The sequence below is a fragment of the Nesoenas mayeri genome, assembly GCF_963082525.1.
Source record: "Nesoenas mayeri genome assembly, chromosome: 1".
Classification (NCBI taxonomy): domain Eukaryota; kingdom Metazoa; phylum Chordata; class Aves; order Columbiformes; family Columbidae; genus Nesoenas; species Nesoenas mayeri.
The window spans coordinates 204,943,451-204,968,139 of record NC_137541.1 but is presented as its reverse complement, the minus strand read 5'-3'; the positions used below and the strand labels follow the sequence as shown (position 1 = coordinate 204,968,139).

Below are 24,689 nucleotides of genomic sequence, written 5' to 3'. Positions count from 1 at the left end.
TTGGTCCCAGACACATAACTTCTCCTTCTTTGTGTGGTCCTAGACCTTATCCCTCCTTGACCAGATTTGATTCATTCACTGATCCAGAAGAGGTTACTAACTTGCTTTTAGGTGGGGTAATTTTCAGCTGCATTAACGAATTGAATTGATTTATTAAGCAAGGTTCGACAAGTACCAGAGACAGTGTAAGGTAACGAGTGAAAGGGTGCAGAGGAGACTGCAGAGGAGGAAGCAGGAGTCTTGCACATTAAATAGGTTGGCAGGAAAGGAATACTCCTGAATTAGGAGAGTCATCACTAAATTCATTCTTTGCTGGATTAAGGTTGTGTTTGAAAACCTTGTATTTGTAATTAAATATCACAGTTGGACAGCACAAATGTTTGGTCCTTTTCTGTATTCTGAGATTCACATAAGGGCATGAACTTCCTGTTATTTTATCTTTATATCAGTATATGTTCAGAATGTTTCTGGTACTACTTGGTCCCAATCCTTTGTATGGCTCAGCAACAGAAAATTTCACTTCATTTTTCTATGTCAAGCCTGTAAAATGTCTTCTGCTTGTTTGTTCCTCCTGTTGCCACAAGCTAATAACTAGGGAAAATAGGTGAAAGAGTTTCCGCTTACAAAAGCTTGTGTGGAAATGAATGAGAGTGAACAGATGAGAATAGATTGCCAGAGGTTGTTGTGGGAGAGTATGTGGTTAGGGATGGTTGTAATCCAGAGTCTAAACCCCTAATATCTACACCCCACATCTCTTTAATGTTTTGCTTCTCTTCAGTCAGTAGGAGGCTGATGGAGCCAAATTAAGTGGTGCTGGTATTTGATTACTAAAATACTGATTTTCAGTAAATGGCTGTGAAGAGTCTTTCTTTTAAGTAGCACTATGCTTTTTATTTTTTTTTAAAGTGCACTTTTTTTTTTATGTTAGAAAAACTGTAATCTTCAGATACCATATTTTCACCATCTTTATTTTTGCTCCAGTACAAATTGACTGCTTTAGCAAAAGTAGGTTTTGTATCTAAATTGAATTGTCCCTCCACATACAAACTGGGTGACAGGAATATCTATTTCATAATTAAGACTGCTTGTATTTCACAAACCAAGTGTCCCAATGCTGAACGTCTTCTGAGACCCACTTTTACAAAAAGATTAAAGGGAAAAGTTAAAAATGGCTTAACATGTATACTCCCCAAAGAAACCCCAAATAATCTCCCATACAGCTTATAATTACACTTTTTAAAAAACTACTTGCCTTGATAGTTTAAGAAAACTTTACTGAAAAAGTTTTTCATCAGAGTTTGTTATAGTTTGTTTGATCTATGCTTATGTTTTGGGTTAGTCAAGGCTAAAGAAAATGTGAGAGCGTAAGTGGGTATTTTCAAAGATGAAGAATTCTAGAAATTGTGAGAGGTGGGGAGAAGAGAATGATTTAACAGGGAAATTGCATAAAGCTGGGGAAAGGGAAATGAGAAGCTGGGTTATTTGATTTGACCTCTGTTTCCTGAGATTTCTGTTGATTTCTGTGGGAAATCTGCCATTGATCTCATGCATTGGAGCGAAGTCCTCTGTTTCCTGAAGGTCTGTAAGTTTTAGGCACTTGTTTGATGATGGTGCACATTTTGCTATAGGTGAATATGCTTAGTCATTAGTATGAAGCCTTTGCTAGTGTATCAGAGGTAACTGGATCTGTTAGTAATGTTTCCTCTTAATCTAAATAAGGTAAACATTGTCTATGGCTGCTTTGCAGTTCAGCTGATTCTTCTAACTTTTTGCCTATGGGGTAACTAGAGTAATTTGTGCCTTTCACCTTTTCTTCCTCCTAGTCTGATCATTTGTTTTCTTCACTTAATTTAAGCCAGGCTACCTCCCTGCCTCTCCAGCTTGGGTTCTGTCCTGCCCTTCCCCTCTTGATCACACACCTTCCCCTGCCCACTGACACCTCTCACAGAGCCACAGAATGGTTGGAGTTGGAAGGGACCTCTGGAGATCATCCAGTCCAACCCGCCTGCTAAAGCAGGTTCACCAGAGCAGATCACACAGGAATGTGTCCAGGTGGGTTTGAATGTCTCCAGAGAAGGAGACTCCACAACCTCTCTGGGCAGCCTGTTCCAGGCTGTGGCACCTCAAAGTAAAGAAGTTTCTCCTCATGTTCAGAAGGAACCTCCTGTGCTTCAGTGTCCGTTGCCCCTCATCCTATCACTGGGCACCACTGAAGGGAGGTCTCCTGCCCTTCCTCCCCAGCACCAGCTCCTTCCTACCTTCCATCTGCCGCTCGTCCTTCTTTCAGTGTTGCCTCTGCTGCACGATGATGCAGCCAGAGAGCAGCTTAAGCCCTGGCCCCTTGATAGTTCTCACTGTTTACTCCCGGCTCTGTCTCCAAGACAGATCTGCTGGCATGAAGGAGAGGAGCACCCGGCCTAAAGCAGTGTGGGTGCCAGCGGGTCTGTCCGACGTGTCCTCTGGACTGAGGATGGTTCAGCCCATTGTTCAGCAGAACAGGTGTAACCTGAGTCTGCTGTTCCAAAATGTCTTTTAATGATGCTTGGAGCTTGCTGTTATTTTTTTGATCTCTTTCACTTAATTTCTTCTCATGCCATTTTCATACTCCTTTTGATCTTGCTTTTAATACTCTTTTCACACTCATTTCAGACTTATTTTGGTCTCACTTGTAATATTTTTCATACTTGTGTTGTATCTACTTCCTCCTGTGCTTTTTAATGGCCTTCAGGTTCTTAGATGCCAATTGCTTCTCTTTCTTTCTATAGCGAAAGTTTTTTTTTTCCCCCCTATTTATGATTCCAGTGCTATTATCTTCCTAGGCTCTCTTTTGACCCCGAGTATGTGTATTCCTTCTCTTAATCTGTATTATTTGTTTTTTAAGCTCTCTAGGGCAGCATTGTATATGCTATTGTTAAAGAGACAACTGCTGTCAGCAATTGTATAAGATGATTTTTCTCCCTGTAGAAACGTGGGAGGGACATGAGTAGTCTTGCATGTGGTAGCTGGCATGTCTCTTCACAGATAAATCACTGATTGACTAGAGGCAATAACAAACCGAGTTATTGCGCTAATGAATTGGATGGAAAACAGAAAACTGGAGGTGAAACAGAATGAAGAGTGCATGTCCCATCGTTTTCCTGGCTGTATTTACATGGCTGTAGGACAGGGCCAGAGCTCGGCCCCAGGGATAGATGATGCACACCGGCCATGGTGCTGCTGCTTCAGGCTCACTTTGTGTGCAGTTCCTCTGGGGAGAGCTGTTTGGACTGGGCCTGAGCAAAGCCAGGGAGCCAGCTAACGCTGGAACAGATCCTGTTTTATCTGCCAGCGGGGAGACAGTCATCGTGTCTCACCATTCTGAGGTGTCCGAGAAGGCTGTACTGACCAAATTGTATTCTAAAATAATCCAGAATTGCTGGGTATATTAAAATGTGGTTTTTGTTTGTTTGTGCCATGAACCATTGTGTATTTGGAGGTAGGAGGTTAGTGTCACCCTTGAATATGCTGCTGTGTGCCAGCTTGGATCTCTGCTCAGGCCATCGAGAAGCTCCTGTCGGGACTTGGTACCTGGAGTTGTAGTGATGGTGGTGGCTGTGTTGTGCTGGGACATCGGATCATCTTAGTACTGTGTGATGTCCTGTATGTCTGTGCTGTGATATGAATGACATGTAGGTCAGTGTGTTCTTGCCTTTAGATTCCTCTGGAAGCTCGGTTAAATGTGGCTAAAATTAGCTTAAATGTTACTAAACTGGTTGTGACATCTTCGTTCCAGGCTGTGTTTGTTTTGCTCTGTTCAGGTGGCTTTCGGCCTAGGCTAGGCAAATTCTGTCATAAATTGAAAATAAACAAAAATAGTCTTTTGTTGAGATACTGAGAATTTTAAAAGAAACAGTTAATGAATTCCATTGGACTGAAGAATTTTTGCTCAAAAATACAAGGAGTAACCTGGAGTCTGCATCGCAGTAATGGTGGAAATGGTGGAAGCTCCAGCCTTGGCTGATTCGGCAAAGATCTTGGTAAAGACACTGTAAATACTGGGAACCAGCAAATATCATAAAAGGGACTGTTTGTTAAGGAGATGTAAATCTGTTCTCTTAGGTTGGTACAGCAGTATAGTAGAGTGCAAGAATTTCAGGGTAGGGGGAGAATAATTGAAAATGCTACTGAGTTTGACCTTTCATGGCTATGAAAAATAGCCCTCTAGTCATCTACGTACAGGGGAAACAAGCGGTGAAAATAAGTCGTTATGGAATGAAAGTGATGCCAGGGCTGAAGGTAATTTAGATGTCATTCAAAGAGTACGTGAGTACCGTTCATTTCTTTTTTTAGTTGTGTGGATGATATGGAAAATTTAAAAAAAGCCAAAGTGACCCGACGCACCCCCGACGATGAACCTCATGTAATGTCTTGCAAGGGACAGAGAGAGTAGAGAGCAGGTGGCACAGAGTATTTGACTTACGAAATGAAAAAAATCTAGAAGCCAGGTTTTGTAATCTATGAAATCAGGGAGGGACCAGCTACTTGAGGAATGACAAATCTGCATGTTTAAGAGGAGGCATGAGAAACAAATTGTTGATTTGAATAAGTGTCTTTCAAAACCCAAGTGTGACCTGAGGGCATGTGGAGTTTAAGTTACTCCAAGGGGATTAAAAATAATTTTTATAAATCAAAGGAATAATGTTCTTGTCAAATTCATGCAATATTGCAAACAGTTATAACAGGACATATAAAAAACTAGATACATTTATGAAAGAAATCTGACATAATTTTGTAGCTCTGCCTTCTGCATGAGTGAACTGAGGTGTTAACTGGTTTAAATACTGGGGATTGCTTTGCTTTTAGCTTGCATGTGACTTAATTAAAAAGCCAAGGAAAATTTTATAACTTATGTGCAGCATATATTTTATATAAACCATCTACACAGCATTATTGATCATAAATTTGCATTTTGGAGGTACCTAAACGTGCCAGATCATCACTCTTATAAATGCCATTGAACTGGGCCTTCCTGGAAATTTGGCTAGATGTCTGAATATTTCTGCAGCTCCCTCTTCTCTCTTTACTTTTATTTTTTTTAATAAAAGTTTGTTATGATATGCTTGATTTTTATTTGGATGTTGTGAAGGAATGAGAGAGATGGTAGTGCTTTTTTCAGTTTCCATCAATCCATGCTGTATGTCTTGGCTGATTTCACTAAAATTTGACAGAGTGGTAATGTTCTTAAAGACATACATTGTGTACAAACTTAGGAAATGGTGGTTTAATGGAGGAGGGAGAGAAAAAATGATGTTGTGCACACAGCAGCAGGGTTGGCGTAAGGTCTGTGGTTTTTCATCTACCACATAACCTGTCAGACCATGTACCTTGGTCGGCCAGTTAGCACATTCATCAAGTCATGCAAAACATCCTGTAGAATCTGTAGTTCAGGGGCACTGGTGAAGACTGAGGCTGGTGGAGGTGAAGTGCAGGTTATTGCAGGTGGATGATGATTACATGTAGACGTTACATGACACATCATTAAAATAATCAGGCCTGGCGGGTGTCTCTGGTTGTGGAAAGCTCTGTTTGGAGTCCTGTGTTCCTTTTCCAATGGAATGCAGCGATAGCCGATTTCTTGGTTTTATAAGGCTTAAAATTTGTATATGAAGACTAAATTAAAAAAAGAAAGTAATACTCTTCCACAAATTGATGGTACCCTGAATCTGGTGGACTGATTTTTTTTTTTTTTTTTTTAAATTTTTAATTTTTAATTTTTTTTTAATAATTACATTTTCCTGATGAAGATTCAAAATGCAGTTATGTGAATTGCGTAGTTAATGCTAGAAAATATTTTGTTTTCTGTTTATTTCTTTATTTTTACTGAGTAGTCTTTTAAAAAATACTTCAGACAAAAAAAATCCAGGAGGCCTTAGAGCTCAAATCATGAGCAGTATTTTTGAGTGGCCACTGTATTACTTCATGAATGTCTGCATATGGTTTGAGGGGTGATCTCCTCCTTCCAGCTACACTTGGTATTGTACTGTACATAAAGGTGTAAAACGCACATTCCTTCTTTCTACCCTCATTTCTATTAACATGAAAACAGTTTCAGCGATGTAGTAGCCTCACGGTTTTTCCACCAATGCAAAATTTAATTTCATAGCAGTGTTTTTTTTTAATGAATTAAGTGCTTTTTCACATATATGGACATTTTCTGTCTCTCTGTTTCAAGATGGTAACGGCCAAAGTGTTTTAGTGAGAGTTAAATTGGAGCTTGTTTTAAACTGTATGTGAAATAGGGCAATTACCATTGGAGAGTAAATCTGTGGTCAGCTTACATTGGGTTGATGGATAGGAGAAGGAGAATTCCAGTCTGGACTAGGCGCTTAAAAGACAATCAGCTGTTCAGGGAATCGGTTTGGTGCTTGTATATTCCAGGATTTTGGAGGACAGGTTTGTCTTCATGTCTCTTGCTGTGCTGTCATGTATTAATCCTGCTGTTCGTTCCCTTTGACAGTAAGTAATGAGGGTGTGGGGTTGCCTTCAAAAACCTTCTAAGGCTGCTAGAAGTGCATTAAAGTGTAACTGAATTTTGAGTTTCAAGTTTTAAACAGTTGTGTGCAGAAGTGAGGAGTTATCTGTCTTAAAAAATAAGTCGGAGGCTTTCTGCTTTCAGTTTTCCCACAGGTGGTAATGGGACATCAGGCAGTGCTGGGTCAGTCTTCAGGTGTGGAAAGAAAATCTTTCTCCCTTGCTTGGCTTATTGTTTTCAAGAGGCTTTACCTGACCGCATTCTCAGTATCAAACTAATCATCATTGGAGCCAGAAATATATTCTCTGGAAGTCAGGCTGGCTGGTGTTTAATTTCCCCCGCCCCAGTGTGTGCGTAGGACACCGATGTCACACAAGGACAATCGGCATATATTTTATCAGAGGTGTCACCAGAGAGTGAGGGATTTGTCTTGTCTGACTGTAGTGCAAAAGTTCAGTTTTCTGAGGACTAAAGTGTTGTGATATCTCTAAATTTCATCCAGACGCACATATGCTTACTCTCATAGTTCTAATATCCAGTGATACACAGCCTGCCTAGTTTAATAATCTCTTCTGGGTTTTAGTTGTGAAGTATGACGTGCACAGATGAAGCAAATACAGCAATAAATATAATTTTCTTATGGTATCTCTGTGCTACTAATGCTTTAGACTTGTTGCTAAGTGATTTTTTAACTTCTTTAAAATTTCAACATACCATTACATATAAGTTGCTCATCTCTCATTTAAATAACAAAACTCTACTTTTGTATGTAGGAGAGGCTTGGAATTTTGTCTTATGGACTTGGAAATCACTGGAAAAATACCAATAGGCATTTAAAACATTGAGACATCCTTTAATGCCTGTCTTATGGTATTTGAATACTTGATTTTTTTTTTTCTGACTACTTATTTCTTAATATTTTAACATATCAGATTTTTCTTAGAATTAAATTTGTTATTTTCAGTTTTTTTCCTGAAATCTTGTGTTATCTTTTTTCTAGTTCTGCTGTTTATGATTTGAATTATGAGTTATCTATGACTCTTTTTGGTTCATCCTTTTTTTTCCCTCATTGATCCTTTTCTTTCCTTTAACTGTGATTTGTTTCTTATGCAGCATGCTTGTGTTTTCTGCAGACTGTTGGACTGAAGGGAGATCAAGAGCTAGAACTTGTGGATGCAAACAGAAGGAAATTAGAAGGTTCTGAAAACTTGGACATTCTTAGGCCTTTTGCCTATGGTGCATAGTCTGCTTTAAATTCCCTTTTGCTCTTAGTTGCTGAGAGTTTGGGCATGTATAATAGTATTTCTTATGGGAGATTGAGAAAGAAAGGATTTATTAATTGACTGTATTAGAAGATGAGAGTGTAAAAATGTTAGCACAGCTGGACTCTGTCCTATTTCCAGAGCGCTGCTGGCTCGAGCTCTGCTGGTTTTGAGAGAGAAGAGCGTGGGGTTGAATTGCAGGAAGGGCTGTGAAGGCTGTTGCAGGCAGAGGGCTCAGCTGCTGGTGGGGAGGGTGGATGGGAGTACGGGAGTCTCCGTTTAATGCTTACGTAGACAAATAAAGACCGCGTCTGCAGAATGTGCTGCTGCTTACAGTTTCATTTCAGTGCATGAAACGTCGCAGTGTAAGAAAACTTGTGGTGAGAGGAAAACATTAGTTTTGCTTTTTGAAATACACGTTTTCTTTATTACCATGCAGGTATCTTAGAATTCTTGCAAATTAAGTTACAAGGAGTAATTATGCTCTACCCTGACTCAGAAGGTTCTTAATAGGGTTGGATTTTTTTCTTGATGAATAAATAAATCAAATCTTTAATGCTAGTTAAGTATTTCTAACTTGGGTATTCTTTACCTACAGAGATCAAAGCTGCTTGAAAAGGCGCCATTATCTGTTACTTTAAATGTTAGTAACAAGCATTATGGTGTATGAGCTAGAGTTTCTATAGTATATTGGATACATGGTATACATTGGTTATATAAGGTCTTTTATTCCCTCTTTAGTCTCTTCCTTAGAGAGATGTGTGTACAGGGTGACATTTTGATTTTATAGTTGTCTTTTTTTAATGAAAGATATGCATTATATATGCAAATGAGAAGCATAAACCATGTGCCTTCTATCTGGAATGGAAAATGGCAGAGTCAATAACAGCTTTTAGTATCTGTGAAGTCTGTGAAGCTTTATTCCACAGTCTTACTGTTCTTGCATGTTTTGTTTTGTGAGAGGTGGTGCTGTACAGGAAAGGGTTGTCTTGGTTAAATGCAAGTTACATGGAAGGGTGGAGTTGTTAATGACAGTCTATATCCCAGAGAGTTGTGTAGCCTTTCTAAATATCTTGAGGCCAGGTCATTGGATGCCTTGAAAATAAGAGATGTTAACAGTGACTCGATAGTTTATGGAAAGCCTGAGTAGGATGTTAAAGTGAATCTGATGTGTTCCTAAGCTGCTGTTAGTCAAAGGAGGCGCTGGAGCGTTCACCCTGGGGTAGGTGAGGCTGCATTCTGCCCAGAAAAGTCATCAATAAGTGAAACCTGGGTCTTAATCCCCTGGCATTCCCTGCTTCCAGACATTTTTGGGGCAGTTTCCTCCTCCTCATAAAGGGTAATAGGCAGGAGAAACACCATGGCTTCAGAAGGAGAGGGAGAGGCAGCGCTGGAAGCGAATTGTTCTTTTCCATGAAATCATGGTCTCACTGTGGTGTGAGGAGTGTGTTGCTTCTGTTCCCTGGCTTAGAGGTGAGGGGAGGCAGCTTCATGTCTGGGTTTCTTACGGCCGCAAACACTCATGGCGTTATCTGTCACAGCAGCGCTCTGCTGGTGGTTCGGACATGCCATGCTATCTTACTAAGGCTGGAAATCTGCAATAATTTGTAAACACTGAAGAATTTTATTTTGTAAAATTTCTGTCACTCTATCTCAAAAAGAGAATAGTGAAACTAAGAAATTATGGAGAATGGTTATGAGAGTAATGAGAAGTGTGGAGCTGGTTTTGGCCGCTCCTGGGTATGTGCTTGTTAACTGGATCAGCGAGCTGAATCCGAATTGCACTCTTTCATTCTTGTAGTGGAAAACACTCCAAACTAACTTCTACAGCCGTCATCACTATGGTCCTGATGCAGACCACCCTTAGGTGCCTAAGTAAAGGTGTCCTAGGATTTGTGTGCTTCTTGGATAGCAGGAGAGCTGGCAGTGTAATGTCAGTGAGATGTTAATTTCTGTCTGCCTGACTCTTCAAGGAGTCTCAGGTAACTTGCAGACCTGCTCCATCTGTTAGCATCTTCATGGAGATCAGTAGTTTGCCAAGGAAACATCTTCTGGATGTCCTGATGCCTTCTCATTCCATGTTTCTATCTGCTGCCAATGTCTGCTGCTAAATCTTGAGCAGTGCCTTTATTCTAAGAATTTTGCCTTCATCACAGTGTCCTCTCAGCTCTCTGGGGTGAAGTCTGTCCCAGCAGGAACCATGAACTACTGCAGTCTGGCAGATTTTATAATCTTTCTTTCTTGCCAACCTCAACTTTAATAGTAATTTTTTGAAGTGTGTGGAGGTGAAAGGGAGAGCAAGGTGGTACCCAGAGATATCTCTGTTTTTCCATGTAATCACACCATTGGTGGTGGAGGAGAGGAAGAGAGCCTGCTCCATAGTCTGCTCTTGCCTGTTCTTATCCGTACACAATATTTAGCTTAGCTGATGTCTATAAAGCACTTTAAAAATGAGGTTTTTTTTTTCAGTGGGCATGTGTCAAGCTCCATTAGCCTTACGCATACAGGTCTTTCAGTTCTTGTGAGCAATGTGTCTTTGGCCTGGTTTGTGTGGTGTTGTTCCTGCGTCTTTTCTGTTTTTCACTTGGCACTAGAAAAGAGAAGGGAAACTAAAATTTTTTATTAGTCTAAAACTTGTTGGAGAAGCTGCAGAAATAAATTTTTGACTTTGATTTGATATTAATTTATAATATACCAATTTTTCCTGTTGTACTTACGACACTTTGGTCTGAGGAAGCAAGGCTTCACTCTGCAGGTGTAAGATCTGTGTTCTTAAAATGAAAACATTGTTATTTTGTTCCAAATATTCATGTATAATAGACTAGAAATAGCTGAGGAGGTAGCAACTGGTGATCCAGTGTTTAGACTGCATTAAGTCTTTCCTTCAAAAGAAAGATTATCTGGATTGCATTATTACCTAATCCACTACGGTTTAAGCAATCTTGACACTTGATTAAGTAATGTGTAAATCTGTTTTCAAGAGTCTTCCTATGCATGGAGTTCTCCTTAATCCTTAGTTCAGGCTTCATTTTGGAAACAAGTTTTGGCAGAACTTCCCTGTGGTTAGTTTTAGCCCATCTCTGAATCTAAAACATCTACTTGCTATTCAGTACGAGAGGACAGTGTTTCAGAGGAACAGTTCCTCCTCCATGTTTTTAAATTGAGGAACCAAGACTTTGAGAGGTGTCACCAACACTGATTTAAGAGGATATCTTTCACCGTTCCTATCAGCACCAGCAGTAGGAAGCTCACTCTGTTTGGAACTTCTCTAATTCTAATAATTAACTGAAGACTTCTCTGTCAGTTTTGAGACTTCCTGGGAGATCGGTGCAGATAAAGATGATAATGCTATTAAAAAGAAAAACCAATAAAATCTGTCATTTGACGTACCCAAAATATAATTTCATGGAGTCACAGGAGCACATGAGTTGGAGGGTCCCGACTCAAAGCACGGCCAGTTGAATGGGGTTACTTGGGGCCTTTTCCAGTTGAGTTTTGAGGATCTCCCGTGATGGGGAGTCCACAATTGCTTTGGGCAACCTGCTTCAAAATTCAGCCACTCTTTTAAGTGATAGTTTTTCTTCCTTAGGTCTAATCTGAGTTTATTGTATTCAAACTTGTCTGTTGCCTCTTGTCTTACCCCTGTGCACCTCAGAGAAGAGCTTGGTTCTCTACACCTTCCTACTAGATAGTTGCACAATTTCTGTGGTCAAAAAAGGCTTTGAAGACATTCAGTGTTTGAGTCATTAAGTAACTGTTCTTTATAAAACATGGGACATACGTTAAACTCACCAAAAAACCTATTTAGTTTTTAGATTCAGCCTGTTTTCTGCTATAGGCTGTTTTTTAGAGGTAGCATACCTCTTCTATAAAATTTGTCAGGACTGTGGTGATCTTCCAGCAGATAGTGAAATTTTTTTGAGGACTTGCAGTTGGGTAACTGGAGTAGAAAACTCTTAGAAATACATCATCACTTCATAGACACTGTGTAGGGCCTGTATTTGGATTACTTTAGTGATATTCTGACTTTAATTATGGGATAGTCCAGTTGTCTGGAAGACATAAGTCAGTGTAAATTTATCACATCCTAAAAGTTCTGCTATCTGGCAGACACCATTTCTGACTGCTAGGGCCAACAGTAACAAGGTAATAAAATTCTGCCTATGCTTCCCATTTAGGATTGCTTGCTGTATTTCCTGGTATAAATATTGTAACAGCTGGAACAAGTTCAAAGGAAATCTTTGTGGTATTGTTCATAAAACCAGCAAATTTAAGAGGCTTTGATTTACTACTTAAATGGGCATGTCTCCTTTTCCTTTTTTTATTTTTTTTTACAATGTGCAAAAAAGAGACTAACTGAATTAAAGTTTGTCCCCCCTGTTTTTTTTTCTTCCCTCCTCCCTCAGATTGCAGCTATTCTCAGGAAACGAAAACTTGACTATTATTTGCACAAACTGCTACCTGAGATCTTGCAATCAACTTCCTTTCTGACAGCAAATGGGAGCTTGTATATTGTTTGCTTTTGCATTCTAAGGTTGGTATACTGTCCTAAAAATTAAATGTAATAGGAAAGCTATTTCTATGCAGATTTTGTTTTTCTGGAATAATATGTCTTTTTTTATAATATGCTTGTTTGTAACAGGTAGGAGTAAAAAAAGCAACATCTGTGCCATCATCATCTTGATTTCTGGTCTTACTATCTGAATATGAACCCTTTTTTCCCCTTCTTATTTTTGTTATGTTTTAATAAGTAAACAAGTCGTTGTATTCACTTTGCTTCATTTTCTCTGATTTACTGATTCAAAATACATTGTTGCAAGAAATTCAAATATATTCCAGATGGGAACTGAGAAGGCATAGCCTTTTTCACCTAGGAAGGACTGACGTCATTTGACGTTGGTTTCTGTTTCCCTGATTCGGGGACTGTGATGACCTTTAGTTATCCTAAACTTTATCCAGCCATCCAAGTTTGTACTTTCCTTATCTGTGGACAGAAATGAAAGAAATCCCAGCAGAGCTTCTGGGGTTCTGTAAGATACAGATTTGCTCTGAAAAATTAATATAGAAGTCACTTGTGTATTCTGAGCTGTTTTCCAGTGTGTATTTCAAATAACTGTCAGGATAGTTAAAAATTAAACTTTCGTGTTTATGAACATGATGATGTCCTAGATCTAAATGCATTTATTTTAAGAAATGTTATACATTGACATGGAAAGCCCACAGTAGCTATGAATTTTTGAAAGTTATCTGACAGTGCACTCAACAGCCTCTCCAAGAGTCAATCAGACCCGTTATATTCTACCTCTAGATCTGTTCAGAGGCTGCTTCAAAGCTGAGGGAGAACGCTAAAAGAGGAGCTGGCTGAGGAGCCATGGAACACTTCTAAGTCAATCATTTGCAGAGTTCAAAGTGAATCTTTAAACAACAAGCTCTAAAGAGTATGAATTTCTCTAGCAATCCGAGTTGTGTTAATACTGATGTATCTTTAGCACTTTGAGCTGTACAGTGGTCCTCCCTGTACCTGCCTGTAAATGTGCAATCCCTCACTCCAGTGCTGTAGTTAAATGTTACTCTCTAAATTAAGCCGGCGTGGTTTTAAGGTTTATTGTTTTCAGCTGTTCCTCTACCAGAGGTAACAAGCCATCTAGCAGATCTGTGGCTGTGCCTGTGCTAGTAAATGAAGCAGGTAAGAGATGAGCATTTTATTCTGAAGGCAGCTGGTTTGGCATCACTTTCATGTGTGTGGAGCATGGCTGGCTGAAGCTGTTGTGATGTCCAAACCAGCATGACCAGATGCAAACTGGGTAATGGAAATAGTACCTAGTCCATGTGCCTTCCACGTTCCCTTGAAGCTTCCTTTGGGTTCACTCAGGCCAAAACCATGCAAAGGACGATTCTAACAATTTAATGTGACAAGGGATACTGTTCTTACAGCTGTGCAGCAGAGTAACCAGTCGAGTTCTTGGGGGATATTCATGCTTTTTCTGTTACAGAGAGATGCCCATGAAGAGCCGTCACCTCCAGCAGATTCTCTGCTGACAGGGTCTCACCAGACCGCCCACCACCTGCAATTGCAGGACTTGAAAGTAAAACATGTCGGCCTGTGGGTTAGGGCACTAATTGGAGCTGGTGAACTGAAATCACTACTAGAGGCAAAGGAAGCAAGTGCTTAGGCAGCCTTATGCATTGTGCCCATTGAAATATATGAATGTCCAGTCATAAGGAGTATTTTGCAGGTTTTCTGACCAGGATAAAATTTAGAGCCTCAGCAATTAAGCAAATAAGATATGTAAGAACTATTAAATGACATTTCAGAAAGCAATAGGTAACATGATTATCCAAAAAGTCATACTTTCCAAATTCACTAGTGTCCTGTGAAGTATAAATACATATATCTGATGATGATCCAGTTGGTGCATTATACATGAATTCTTAAATGACATTGACAAGATTGCTTCCTAGGACTGTTCGAGAAGAAAGATCCTCTGTTTTCCAGGAATTAGTAAAGGATTAGCAAGTAGTTAATATATATTAATCAAAACAAGGGATAATAATCAGTTTACATAATAGGAAGAGGTTGCCAGTGGTATTCCTGCTGTGTCCTTTGTTCTGGATATACCTAAAGAATATGGAAAAAGGGATGAAGAGTAGTGGGAGAGATTGTATGAGATTGTTTAGGTTACGGAAATCTAAAACTGACTCTCATCCATTTCTGAAAGGTCTGTTGATTTAAAGAATTTATGAAATTTGATAGAGAAAAGTGCAAAGTAATCTATCAGGAGGAAGAAAGCAGCCCTGTCCTTACACAGGGATGGGCTTTAAACTATTATTGCTGCTAGGAATCAGGAAGGTGTTTGACAGTCATGAACAGGTTCTTTGAACAAGTCAGTTCGTTACTTAAATACTGTGAAGTGGCTGAGTAAGCGTTACTTGGAGAGAAAATGAGAACAAGCCAGAAAACTGTATAAATAATGTGACATCTTTACAAGTTGAGTACTGTATGCCCTTCTAACATCGTAACGTTGACAAGTCCTTTGCTTGGAATGTACTTAATATCAACATTGTCTTGCAGCTTGAGCTATATAAGCTTCCCTCTCTCATCTGCTGTTGGGCGGGTGATGGAGGATGGAAAGGAGAGCAAAAGTAATTGTATGTCATTTTCCAGCCCAGAACACGGTTTAGTATCATATGTTTTAATCCACCAAAGAAATATCAGTGCCTTCACATTGTTTTGCATAAGTGTGGCCTGAGTATTTCTGATCTTGATTTGCAACCATTTTAAAAGATTGCCTGAGACTTTGGAGACCTGGATGTTCCAGGTCTGATACTAGATAGTGGGGAGAGGCTGTCATACAGATTTGTATGACAGGATGCATGCTGTGGTTTTTGTATCTTTTTATGACTGGAAGGTAGATCATAATGGAAGCAGCAGTAACTCAGAAGCAAAATTGCTCAGCGAGCCCCATGCAGTTGGCTGATCTTACCCTCCTGGAGTTAGAACTGGTCTAGAGACAGATTAAAGAGTTTGTAGCTGGACATGTTAACTCATCTTTACCTGCAAAATTCCCAATTGGAGTTACCCGTTTCCTGTTTCTGTAGCACCGAGGAGGAGATGTGTTGGTGGGCATGTAGGGTGTCCTGGATAAAGTGAGAGCTTCATCTGTTCATGCCTTTACCAAAGTCCCAGCGGATCTTCAGTCACTGTGTGTACTGAAAATATGTCCTAGTCATCCAGTAATAATTAAAAGGCCTAAACACAAAATGTAATTGTCAGTGAGAAGTCTGGCTTGTGCAAATATATCTTTTTGATGCTCTTGTAGTATTTGCTTCCTTTCAGCTAGGGAAGCCCAGCAAAATTGAAACCGCTGCAGGTATTTGCGAGGGTGTAAAACTTTAGGCAAGAAAGTGCAATTAGATAATTTCAGGCATGGTTTAACATTCTCACCGTTTCACAGGAAGGCAAAATTTCAGGAACATCCACATCCAGTGTCAGCAAAGGCTTAGGCTGTGGATAGCTGTTCTCATTCTAGCAGAGATTAGCAAGCTGACTTGGCTGACTTTTTTCCTCCTTTTTTCCTTGAAGTGAGTTAAGGGGTATGTGCAGACGGTTCTGTTGGCAGAGCAGTGGAGGGGACGATCTCTGTTACGGATGTGTGACAGGCCAGCTGGGGGTTGTAATCTCTTTTGCTGGTGAGATGCAGAACTCCACATCTGTCTGGGCTCCAGAGCTGACAAGCATTACATTAAATAAAAGGTGTGATATTTTTTAGATTTTTTGGTTTTAATAAATGGAAAACTTAATGAAGTCATAGTTCTCTTAGTTTAGCTACTAGAGTGGTTTGAGTTTGTCCATGTGCAGCTTTACATTCTCTTGCTTAATTAGATTCAGCCCTATGTATCAACCAGCCTTGGAGTTTTGGATACAGTTGTACACTTAGATGCATAACCTGGAAGAACTCATATTTCTCATTCCAGTTTCTAACCATAGACCATGTGAAAATAAACATACAAATAATAAGAGAAAACAGAAGTTTAAATGTTTCATTTACTGATTGGACATGTTAATTTCCCCTGGGTTTTATTATGTAAAATATGTTACTGTTGTTTCTGGAATCTTATCAAACTGAACATGTAAGCATTCGTAGAGGGATTCTAAACCATGCCAAAAGAGCAAATTCCTGTTTCTTTCCCACAGAAAAGACAGTTGTTCTGTTACTTAACAGGTGTGTCTGGTAAGATGTGTTCATACTTATTAAGATGTTTAGAATGGCTTCTCTGAAACTTCATACAGTAATTGCTTTCCAAGAGAGTCCTAATAATGAACTTCAGCTCCTGCAGCATTTGACGTTGTCATCCGGAGAAATTATCCTTTTGCAGGCGTGGGAATGAGCAGGGTGTGTAATTGCCATTACATCACTTGCTGCTGATACACTGGCTCTCTTTTCACTTTTGAACATAAGCTGGCATCGCTCACTGCTAATGTTATTTTTGCAGAAGTATGAAATGAGGCTAATCATGCCTTTTACAGCCAGAAAGAAAGACGGCTAACCGGATGGTATTGGTTAATTATCTTTGTTTTCTCTCCTGTGTTGTCAACATGAAATTTTATCTAAGAAAGTTTCCTTTTCTAGCCTGTATGTGTTTGTCATTTTGTTTGTTGTATTTTGTTCTCTGTGTTTTTGGAAGGGTAGACCCCATTGTACCAATGTTTTCCTGAACTGATAGTGCTTATCAGTTGAGCAGCATTACTGCGACTGAAATGTGTTTATTATCATGCTACCAAATTTCATGACTGCCTGACCATTGTTTGCTTTGGTGATCAACCTGAATTAGTTTGAAGGTGCAGGTGTCCTGCACGGACCAAGTGTGCCTGGTGGCATTGTGTCCAACGTGCATTTTGGTTTTCCTTGTTTAACAGTGACCAATTTATAGAAATATTTTGAGATGTTGTCATTTGTGTAATCATTTTTTTCAGCTCTTCTTGTTGGAGGAATTTTGATAGTTGAAATTGTGCGGACTTTGAGTGAAACCCAGATCTTGTTGCAAAAAATGAGCTTTTCCACCTTGGTAGAACTGCAATGTCACTGGTGCTTCCAGTTGCAATGTACAGATGGGTACCTTGGCTTACTGCAAATGAGTGATTTACTGTTTCTAGCATCAGCTGACTATCTCTTTGGAGCGTGATGTATGTTATAATAATTTGATTTGATTTCTGGCTCACCTGTTTGCATCACTACATTCCACAAGGAGCAACTGTAAGTTCTTTTGGAAGACTTTTCTGTAATTAATGCCTGCAACCCCTCTGAGAACTATCCAACTGCAAAAATATAATGATTAATGTTTTTTTTGTGAGTCTTGATTAACGTAAAGGGACAAAATTAATCTTAATAAAACAAGCATAATTGCATGATAAAGGTAAAATATGGTGTTGTACATCAACTTTTTGGTTGCTTTGCACATAATATGTATACAAATTACATTTTCAGGAAGCTACTTGGAAAATTCTACTTTTGGTCTCCTGGCTTTGGTGCTGCATTACCTGCTTCTTATATGGCTATTCTCATCGAAAGGAAAAGCAGGTATGGTTTGTGTTTATCGATTTCCAGTTTTACATAATGGTATTTATTGTTTTGGTCACTTGATGATTGACATGTGACAATTGAGTGTTTTTGTTTCAGAATGTTTGAAATGTAGTTCATTCAAAACAGTGTCTTTTGCAACCTGAGGTTTAAATCTGGGAAGCTAAAGTGAAAAAACACTTTACAACATCGAATTTCTTTTTCTGTGGTTTGTTTTTCTTGTTTGGTGTGTAACTGGATTGCTTAGGATTGCCTGATGAGATTCGGTTGCTTAAGATTCCCTAATGAAGCTGTGTGGGGTTTTTTTAATATAATTTTAATAATGATTGCAATTATACACAGAGAAAGGGCATGCTAGTAGAAGTTACTGATGACTTGAGTTAACAGCATGACATTAATTAAGATAGCGGAGTAATGGAATGTTGTGAAAAAAAAGCCTGGAAGACCTGAAGTAATCCAAGTTGGGCAAAATGTCCTGTTACCGAAAGCAAAACGTTTCACTTAAGGAGAGCTGCGAAAGTTCAGCTATCAAGGAGAACTTTGATGTGAAGGCGTGAAGAGTGGGAAGAAGACTCCAAGCGATCCAAGGGCAGCCCAAACCTGCCATTTGTGATGAGCCCCTGAAAGGTGACAGGTCAGATCCTGGGCTGTAGGGCTTTAATGTTTTGAAATTGAACTTAAATTGATAGTTTGTATCAATAGTGAAAGTTATAATGTGTGATTACTTTAATATGAAAGGAGATGCTTTAGTCATCTAGTTAGTAGGTTTTATTCAAAGTAGAGAAGGTGACAAAAAGGTAACGAAAGGGATGACTCTCTAACAGGTGATGAGGTTTAGTACTGTGTACTTTTGGTTACTATGAATTTCTGAAACTTCCTTAAGCAGTGACTTCAAAATAATTGCGAATATGTATACATCATGTTGTTGTGTGTCAGGCCCTGTTCCTAAACTTCAGTCATGGATTAAATGAAGTCAAAGACAAGTTTTAGATAAGATTGTTTTAAAAGGACAGGACACTGACAATGCACTATCCATTGCTATTGAAGACTGAGGATGTATAAGAAGTCCTGGAAAGGTGGGAACACTTCTAAATCATGTTATTTAATGTAACTAGATAATTGTAATAAAGTGGATAACTCAGTTTTTTGAAGTCTTTTCTAGCTGACTGATTTTCATCATAATACTCTTACATCCTAAGAGGGTGGATATATCTTGGTAGAATTTTGTCCAGTTGCTTAGACTGCAGCACTGATGTTGACATGAGTGTTTTGTTTTGCCATGAGAGCAAATGCGTTTTCTCCCTTTGACCAGGGACAACACTTAGCTTGACTTTTCCTACGGACCTGTTACAGTGTGATGATTTTGTGTGTCAGGCTTCTAATATTTCTAGATAACATAAGGGGATGAGATCAGCCTGGTTGTCCATTTGTGAGTTTCTTGTAGCTTTCAGAGTATTTGCCAGCAAAGAGTTGAAACTGCGTGTGAACCCAAATCCCTACCAGGTTTTTGCGTAACAGTGAAATGACTCTGAAAAACTTGCAAACCTGAGCTTGTTAAGTGTAGCGAAAGGGTATGCAAATAAATTTTGTGTCAAGTGGGGATTTCTAAAAGTCTTGGTGGCAACATCTGAAAGCCTTGACGTGTTAACAGGCTCCTATTTAGCATGTAAAATTCGAAAGAAACTGAAGTTGAAATAGAGGTGTGCAAAAATGACAAGAATAGATTGGTACAACACATATGTAATGAATAATACTGAAATACCCGATTCCTGGAAGGTTATTCTCCTTTCGGTCAGAATCCAGAACGTGTGACCTAAGGTGTTTTGCTTAAAGAGTTCATTTTATATTGCATCATGTAAAATGTAAAAAGGCAATGTTGGTATTGCAACACAACATGTGCAGCGGGATGACAGTGTGGGGTCACTGTTATTAATAAAAAATGTTAAATGGCATCAAAAGGTAGTTGCAAGTTTAATTTTTTTTTAAATATGAAGTGTTTTGGTATGTTATCAGATGCTAACTATGTATAATGTGTGGAATGCTGCTGCTGACAGACTTAGTGAAATATGACTTTCTGATTTCACATCTATTTGCTTGTTAGCTTCTGTTACAGGCAAAATCCAATTTTAATGAACTTGTAGTCTCTTAGGAAACTGAGATTTGCCACGGAGCCCCAGTGGCATTTGCAGGCATCTCCTCAGTAGCTTACAACAAATCATATTGAAAAATCAGGGAGGTGGGAAAAAGTCCTGATTTGAGTTCATAAATGTATCTCTAGCCCTTTAAATTGCTTCTAGCAGCTGGCAGCAACATTGCACTTAATCACTTAATCTCTTCCCAAGTGGATACCCTATTTTAGGTTCCTCACTGGCATTTGCTTGCACAGCGTCCCTGTCAGTCCTAAACTTGGGAACAGCAGGCTCGTAAATCAGATTTTCTTCGAATGTTGCTGTTCATGTGTGCCAGCCTTGTACATTTTAGAATTCTTATGGAGGAAAGGGAAAAAGAGATGGATAGCTTGTCTACGCACATTATAATCTTGAGGAGGAGCATGTTTTCTGATATGTTACAGAACTAGTTTGATTATAGCTTGTATCTGTGTAATATGTAATTGCCAATTTTGCACGGCACTGTTGATCAGAAGGGGAGGTGACATTGCACAGAAACTTCAGACTCACTCAGGAAACGATCTGTATTTTATTATACCGCTGCAGTTCTATAAAGATATAAATTGCACGTTAGTGTGTCCACGTGGATTCCGTTTGCTGGTTATAAAGTATGGTTATCTCCTCTATGAAAACAAGTTTACAAGGATCTGTGGGAAAGGGCCAAGTAATAAAAACACTTGTAAACTTCTTAATGTATATATCTCTAAATGTTCTGTGAGATTACCGGAAGAGAACTAGTCATGTTATTATGACTAAGTAATGTTTTGATTAGAATGATTTCTTAGATAATAGTAGAATATAAGTATGTAAACACAATGGTTATGTGTTTATAATGTACAGATTCATATTCTATGCCTTTAGTCCCTTACAGTGATAGGAGTGCCCTTTTCTGGCACTTTAAAGCCGCGCGGGTTGCCCATTAGGACTAGGAGGAAGAATCCTTGCTGGCCAGTGCAGAATTTATAAATGACAGTCTGACATCTGTTTGCTGCATAACTGGTGTGTGTTCGGTGCTCTGGGGAGTGAGAGGGCACCGAGTTGAATTGCAGCTGATTTTGACTGTACGTTATTTCATATGGTACAGATCTTTGTAAGAATTCTTAGTGTTAGCCCTGCCTTTGTGTTTTTTTTCCTTCTCCGGTGTTTGAGGCTCTGGCAGAGATGTTGAAAAATGAGGAATTAAACAAAAAGTATTGCAAGTGTTACTGGTGGATTTGGTGCTTTCACATGCAAAGAAAATGTTCTTTCTTAGAGAAACATACACACTTCATGAGAATGTACATTTTTCTAATTCCTTTATTTGGCTATGACTTCAACATTAATTACTCTATGTATACATTGTCTGGATAGCTATGGCTGGATTATAATAAATAAACTTCCAGCAGATGCACAAGTGTATTTAAAATAATATAGTTTTCTTTAGTTTCACCTTTTTTACGTCTTTTTTAAAGAAAACCGGGCAATTCTTTTGTCACAAAATTTAGTTTTGGAGTGTTTGACATTGAAAGTTACATGAATGTCTCCTCAGAAATAGAGATGGCTCAGTTACTTTTGTTAAGCTTCCTTAGGAAGTAATTACATTCATTTTATTAACCTTTGTATGGAGTTGTTTTACCAGCATATTCCTTGTTTAGTCCTACAGGTATTCTTTCAAACTGTTGGTAAAAAGCAGTTTTATTTGTTTGTAATTTTGAAAAATGAGTATTTTGCGTATGTCTTTTGGCTTCTCTTTGTAATTCAAAGTTACAGTTTCCTGTCATTTTTTTCAACATCTATTAAATGTTATCAACAAGAACTGAGCGTATGACAGAGGAGGATTGTGGTATTGCCTTGTTCGAGAAGCACCGAGACTGTTAGAAGGCAAGGAAGTAACTGAATATACTTGTTAAAATTGTTGTGAATGAAGCTGTTGAAATGTGATTTGAGGCTGGGCTGAAGCCAGCCCAGTACTGGAAATCTGATTAGATCGGTTGTACCATACTGATTTTTAAGACAAAGAAGTCTGATAACTCTGAAAAACCCCTGTATTTTAGAACTACCATTGCTCCCAAGAAAAAGAATGATGTTTTCTTAAATGTTTTGTAAACGTCCTAATGCTTCAAAACCATTTAAGTTGTGTTTTGCTGACAGCTGAATGGCAAACTTCAGTTTGTTGGACTCTTGTTCAAAAATGTATTAATGAGTTTCAGGAACTATGACTAAGGCTTTAGGCAAGTACACAATTGCAGTTTTAATGAAATTAATTGCCTTATTGGTTTTTTTTTCCGCTGCTCTTTGCAAGTAATTAAGGCAAAGAAAGTTTAGCTACAGCCACCTAAAATTTCTGTGGCAGTTCCAAAGGGACCTTCTGGGATTCGCCCCCTGCTCCCCCCTTGGGCTGCATTAATGTTTACATACTGGCTGTTAACATTATAGCGGCGCCTGTCTCGTCGCTACAGTTAAGACTGTGTCACTGATGCTATTATAAAAGCTGAGATTTAGGGCTTTTATAGTTTGGTTGTTAAAATCTTGCTCTGGGCGACTATTGGCTACATGTTTCTAGTTGAAAACTTGGGGTGTTTTTCATAGAAAAAAGTTCAGCACACTGGACTCTCAGAAAAATATTTAAAGCGTGTGCGTTTAAAAAGTGATACAGGGCAACAGTGCATGTTACAGAGAACAGCTATATATATATATATATATCCATGTATACTTATTGTTCTTGAAAACAAAATAACTGCTGTGTATTGCTTAGAAAAGTGGCAGAATCACTTTTGTAAGGACAATTTGGAATTTTAGACTGTATGTTTGTTCTCCTCATCAAACATTCGGTTGCTGCTAGAGTTATGTGCTTGCCATAAATTCCATTAGTTTAAATACATTATAAAGTAAGAACATGTCAGCATAGTAATGGTAAAAAAATATATACACTGTAAATAAAAACAGTGGGTTTTGTAAGTTTGTGCATTCAAATACAAATCTGTTGCTGTATATTTCTGTATAATAATATAGTATATTTGGACTTGAGGTGACAATTTCCTTTCCCAAAATGTTTTTTTGGTTATTCAGTTTGACGTTGTATTATAGAGAAACCTACAAATCACCAATATGGGGGGGTGGGTGATCAGGACAAGTAAACAAACTCTTCTAACACAGCAAGTGCTTTTGCAAGCTTTAGTCTTACTTGTCATGGGTAACAAATTGAGAGACCAAACTACACTGAGGGATTATTTTTTCTGTATTTTTTTGTTGTGTAGTGAAAAAAACCCTCAAATTGGGTCAATCACATGAATATTTTGTGTTGTAATCTGGTAAGGAGAGCTAGCAGGGAAACATAATTTTGGAGTTTTACCCCTCTAGAGTGTTTTTCCTGTGAAATATGGAGCGAACCGTAGAGGTTAATGGGAACATTTTTGTTACTAAACCAAAATATGTGAAAATCCACTGCGTTTCATCAACTGCCTCGGTGAGAGTCAGCGTTTGGGAGACCTGTGTTTTTTGTAGTAGCAGTATGTGAGCATTTTAACATATGTTGGTGCTGTAGTGATCCGATGGAGGGAAAACATTCACCATTCAAGGCTGCCTGGGAGCGCAGGGGCTGGTCTGGAAGATGCTGCGATTGTGGGAACACTGTGAGTGGCGGGTAGGTCAGGATGGGCAGCTCTCGGGAGTATTTTTCATGGAAAGTAGCATCTCTTGCTGGACTTTGGGAGCTCCTGCCCAGCACAGGGCTAAAATATTTCTAATCAATGATTTACAGTAATTTGTCTTTCTGAGAAACGGGGTCATCTGGTTTGTGTTGTGTTTGTCCTAACACGGTATTCAGTCTGGAAAAAAACCCCAACAGCCTGGTATTTACACTAATAAGCTCCACAGGGTGTGGTCCTAGTGATTTTTGTCTTTGTTGATGTTTTAAGAGATTTCCTATTTTTCACTTATTGTTTGAGCATTGCATATTAATTCTGGACAAAGTTCCTGAAGTTGATTTAACCGTGTTCAGTCCAATCAATACTTCTGAAGTCAGCCTGTAAGAACCACCTCTCAGGAGCACAGGAGCAGGCAGTTCCAGCATGTTGTAAATCAAGCAAGCGGAGCAGAAGACCAGCTTGGCTGAACAGGGAACTCCTCAGGAGGAAACGAAATGGTACAGTCTCTGGACGCAAGGTCGGGTTTTGCAGGAAGATTACGGAGCTGTGCTTTGCGTGCACAGGGAGAAGACATGAAAGGCTGAAAGCTCAATGAGAGCTGAAGCTGGTCAATGTTTTATCTGATAACAAGAGCGTCTTTTTTAAGTATGTTAATAGCAAAAGGAGATCTGGAGAAAACATTGGACTGACTTGTTGAAGATGGTCCCCTGATGAAGAAAAAGTGGAGGCATTCAGTGCTTTTCTTGTCTCAGTCTTCAATAACACTGACAAAGCTTGGGCTACCAGGTCCCCTGGGTCAGAGGCCCATGGCTGTAGGAACAGTGACTTTCCTTTTGTGGACACTGACACTGTCAGGGACCAGCTGAATGTTCAGGGATCCGTGGGGCCTGATGGGATGCATCCCAGGGTTCTGAAGAAGGTGATGGATGTTATGGCAGGACCCCTCTCGATCATCTACCAAAGGTCTTGGGAGTCTGGGGAGGTCCCTAATGACCAGAACCTGTCCAAGGTTATTCCAGTCTACTCAGGGAGCTACAGACCTG

The 24,689-nt window shown here is 39.1% G+C and overlaps 1 protein-coding gene across 1 annotated transcript in view; it reads left to right on the top strand.

Moving 5' to 3' along the window:
• The window catches only part of TMEM135 (transmembrane protein 135), a gene marked incomplete at both ends in the record, with an annotated part of 183,066 nt that overhangs the window by 2,149 nt on the left and 156,228 nt on the right, over positions 1–24,689 (top strand). The window contains 2 exons of the mRNA XM_080354938.1: positions 12,180–12,307; positions 17,760–17,852. Coding sequence (XP_080211064.1) covers positions 12,180–12,307; positions 17,760–17,852 — 221 coding nt within the window. The remainder of the gene's footprint in view (positions 1–12,179; positions 12,308–17,759; positions 17,853–24,689) is intronic.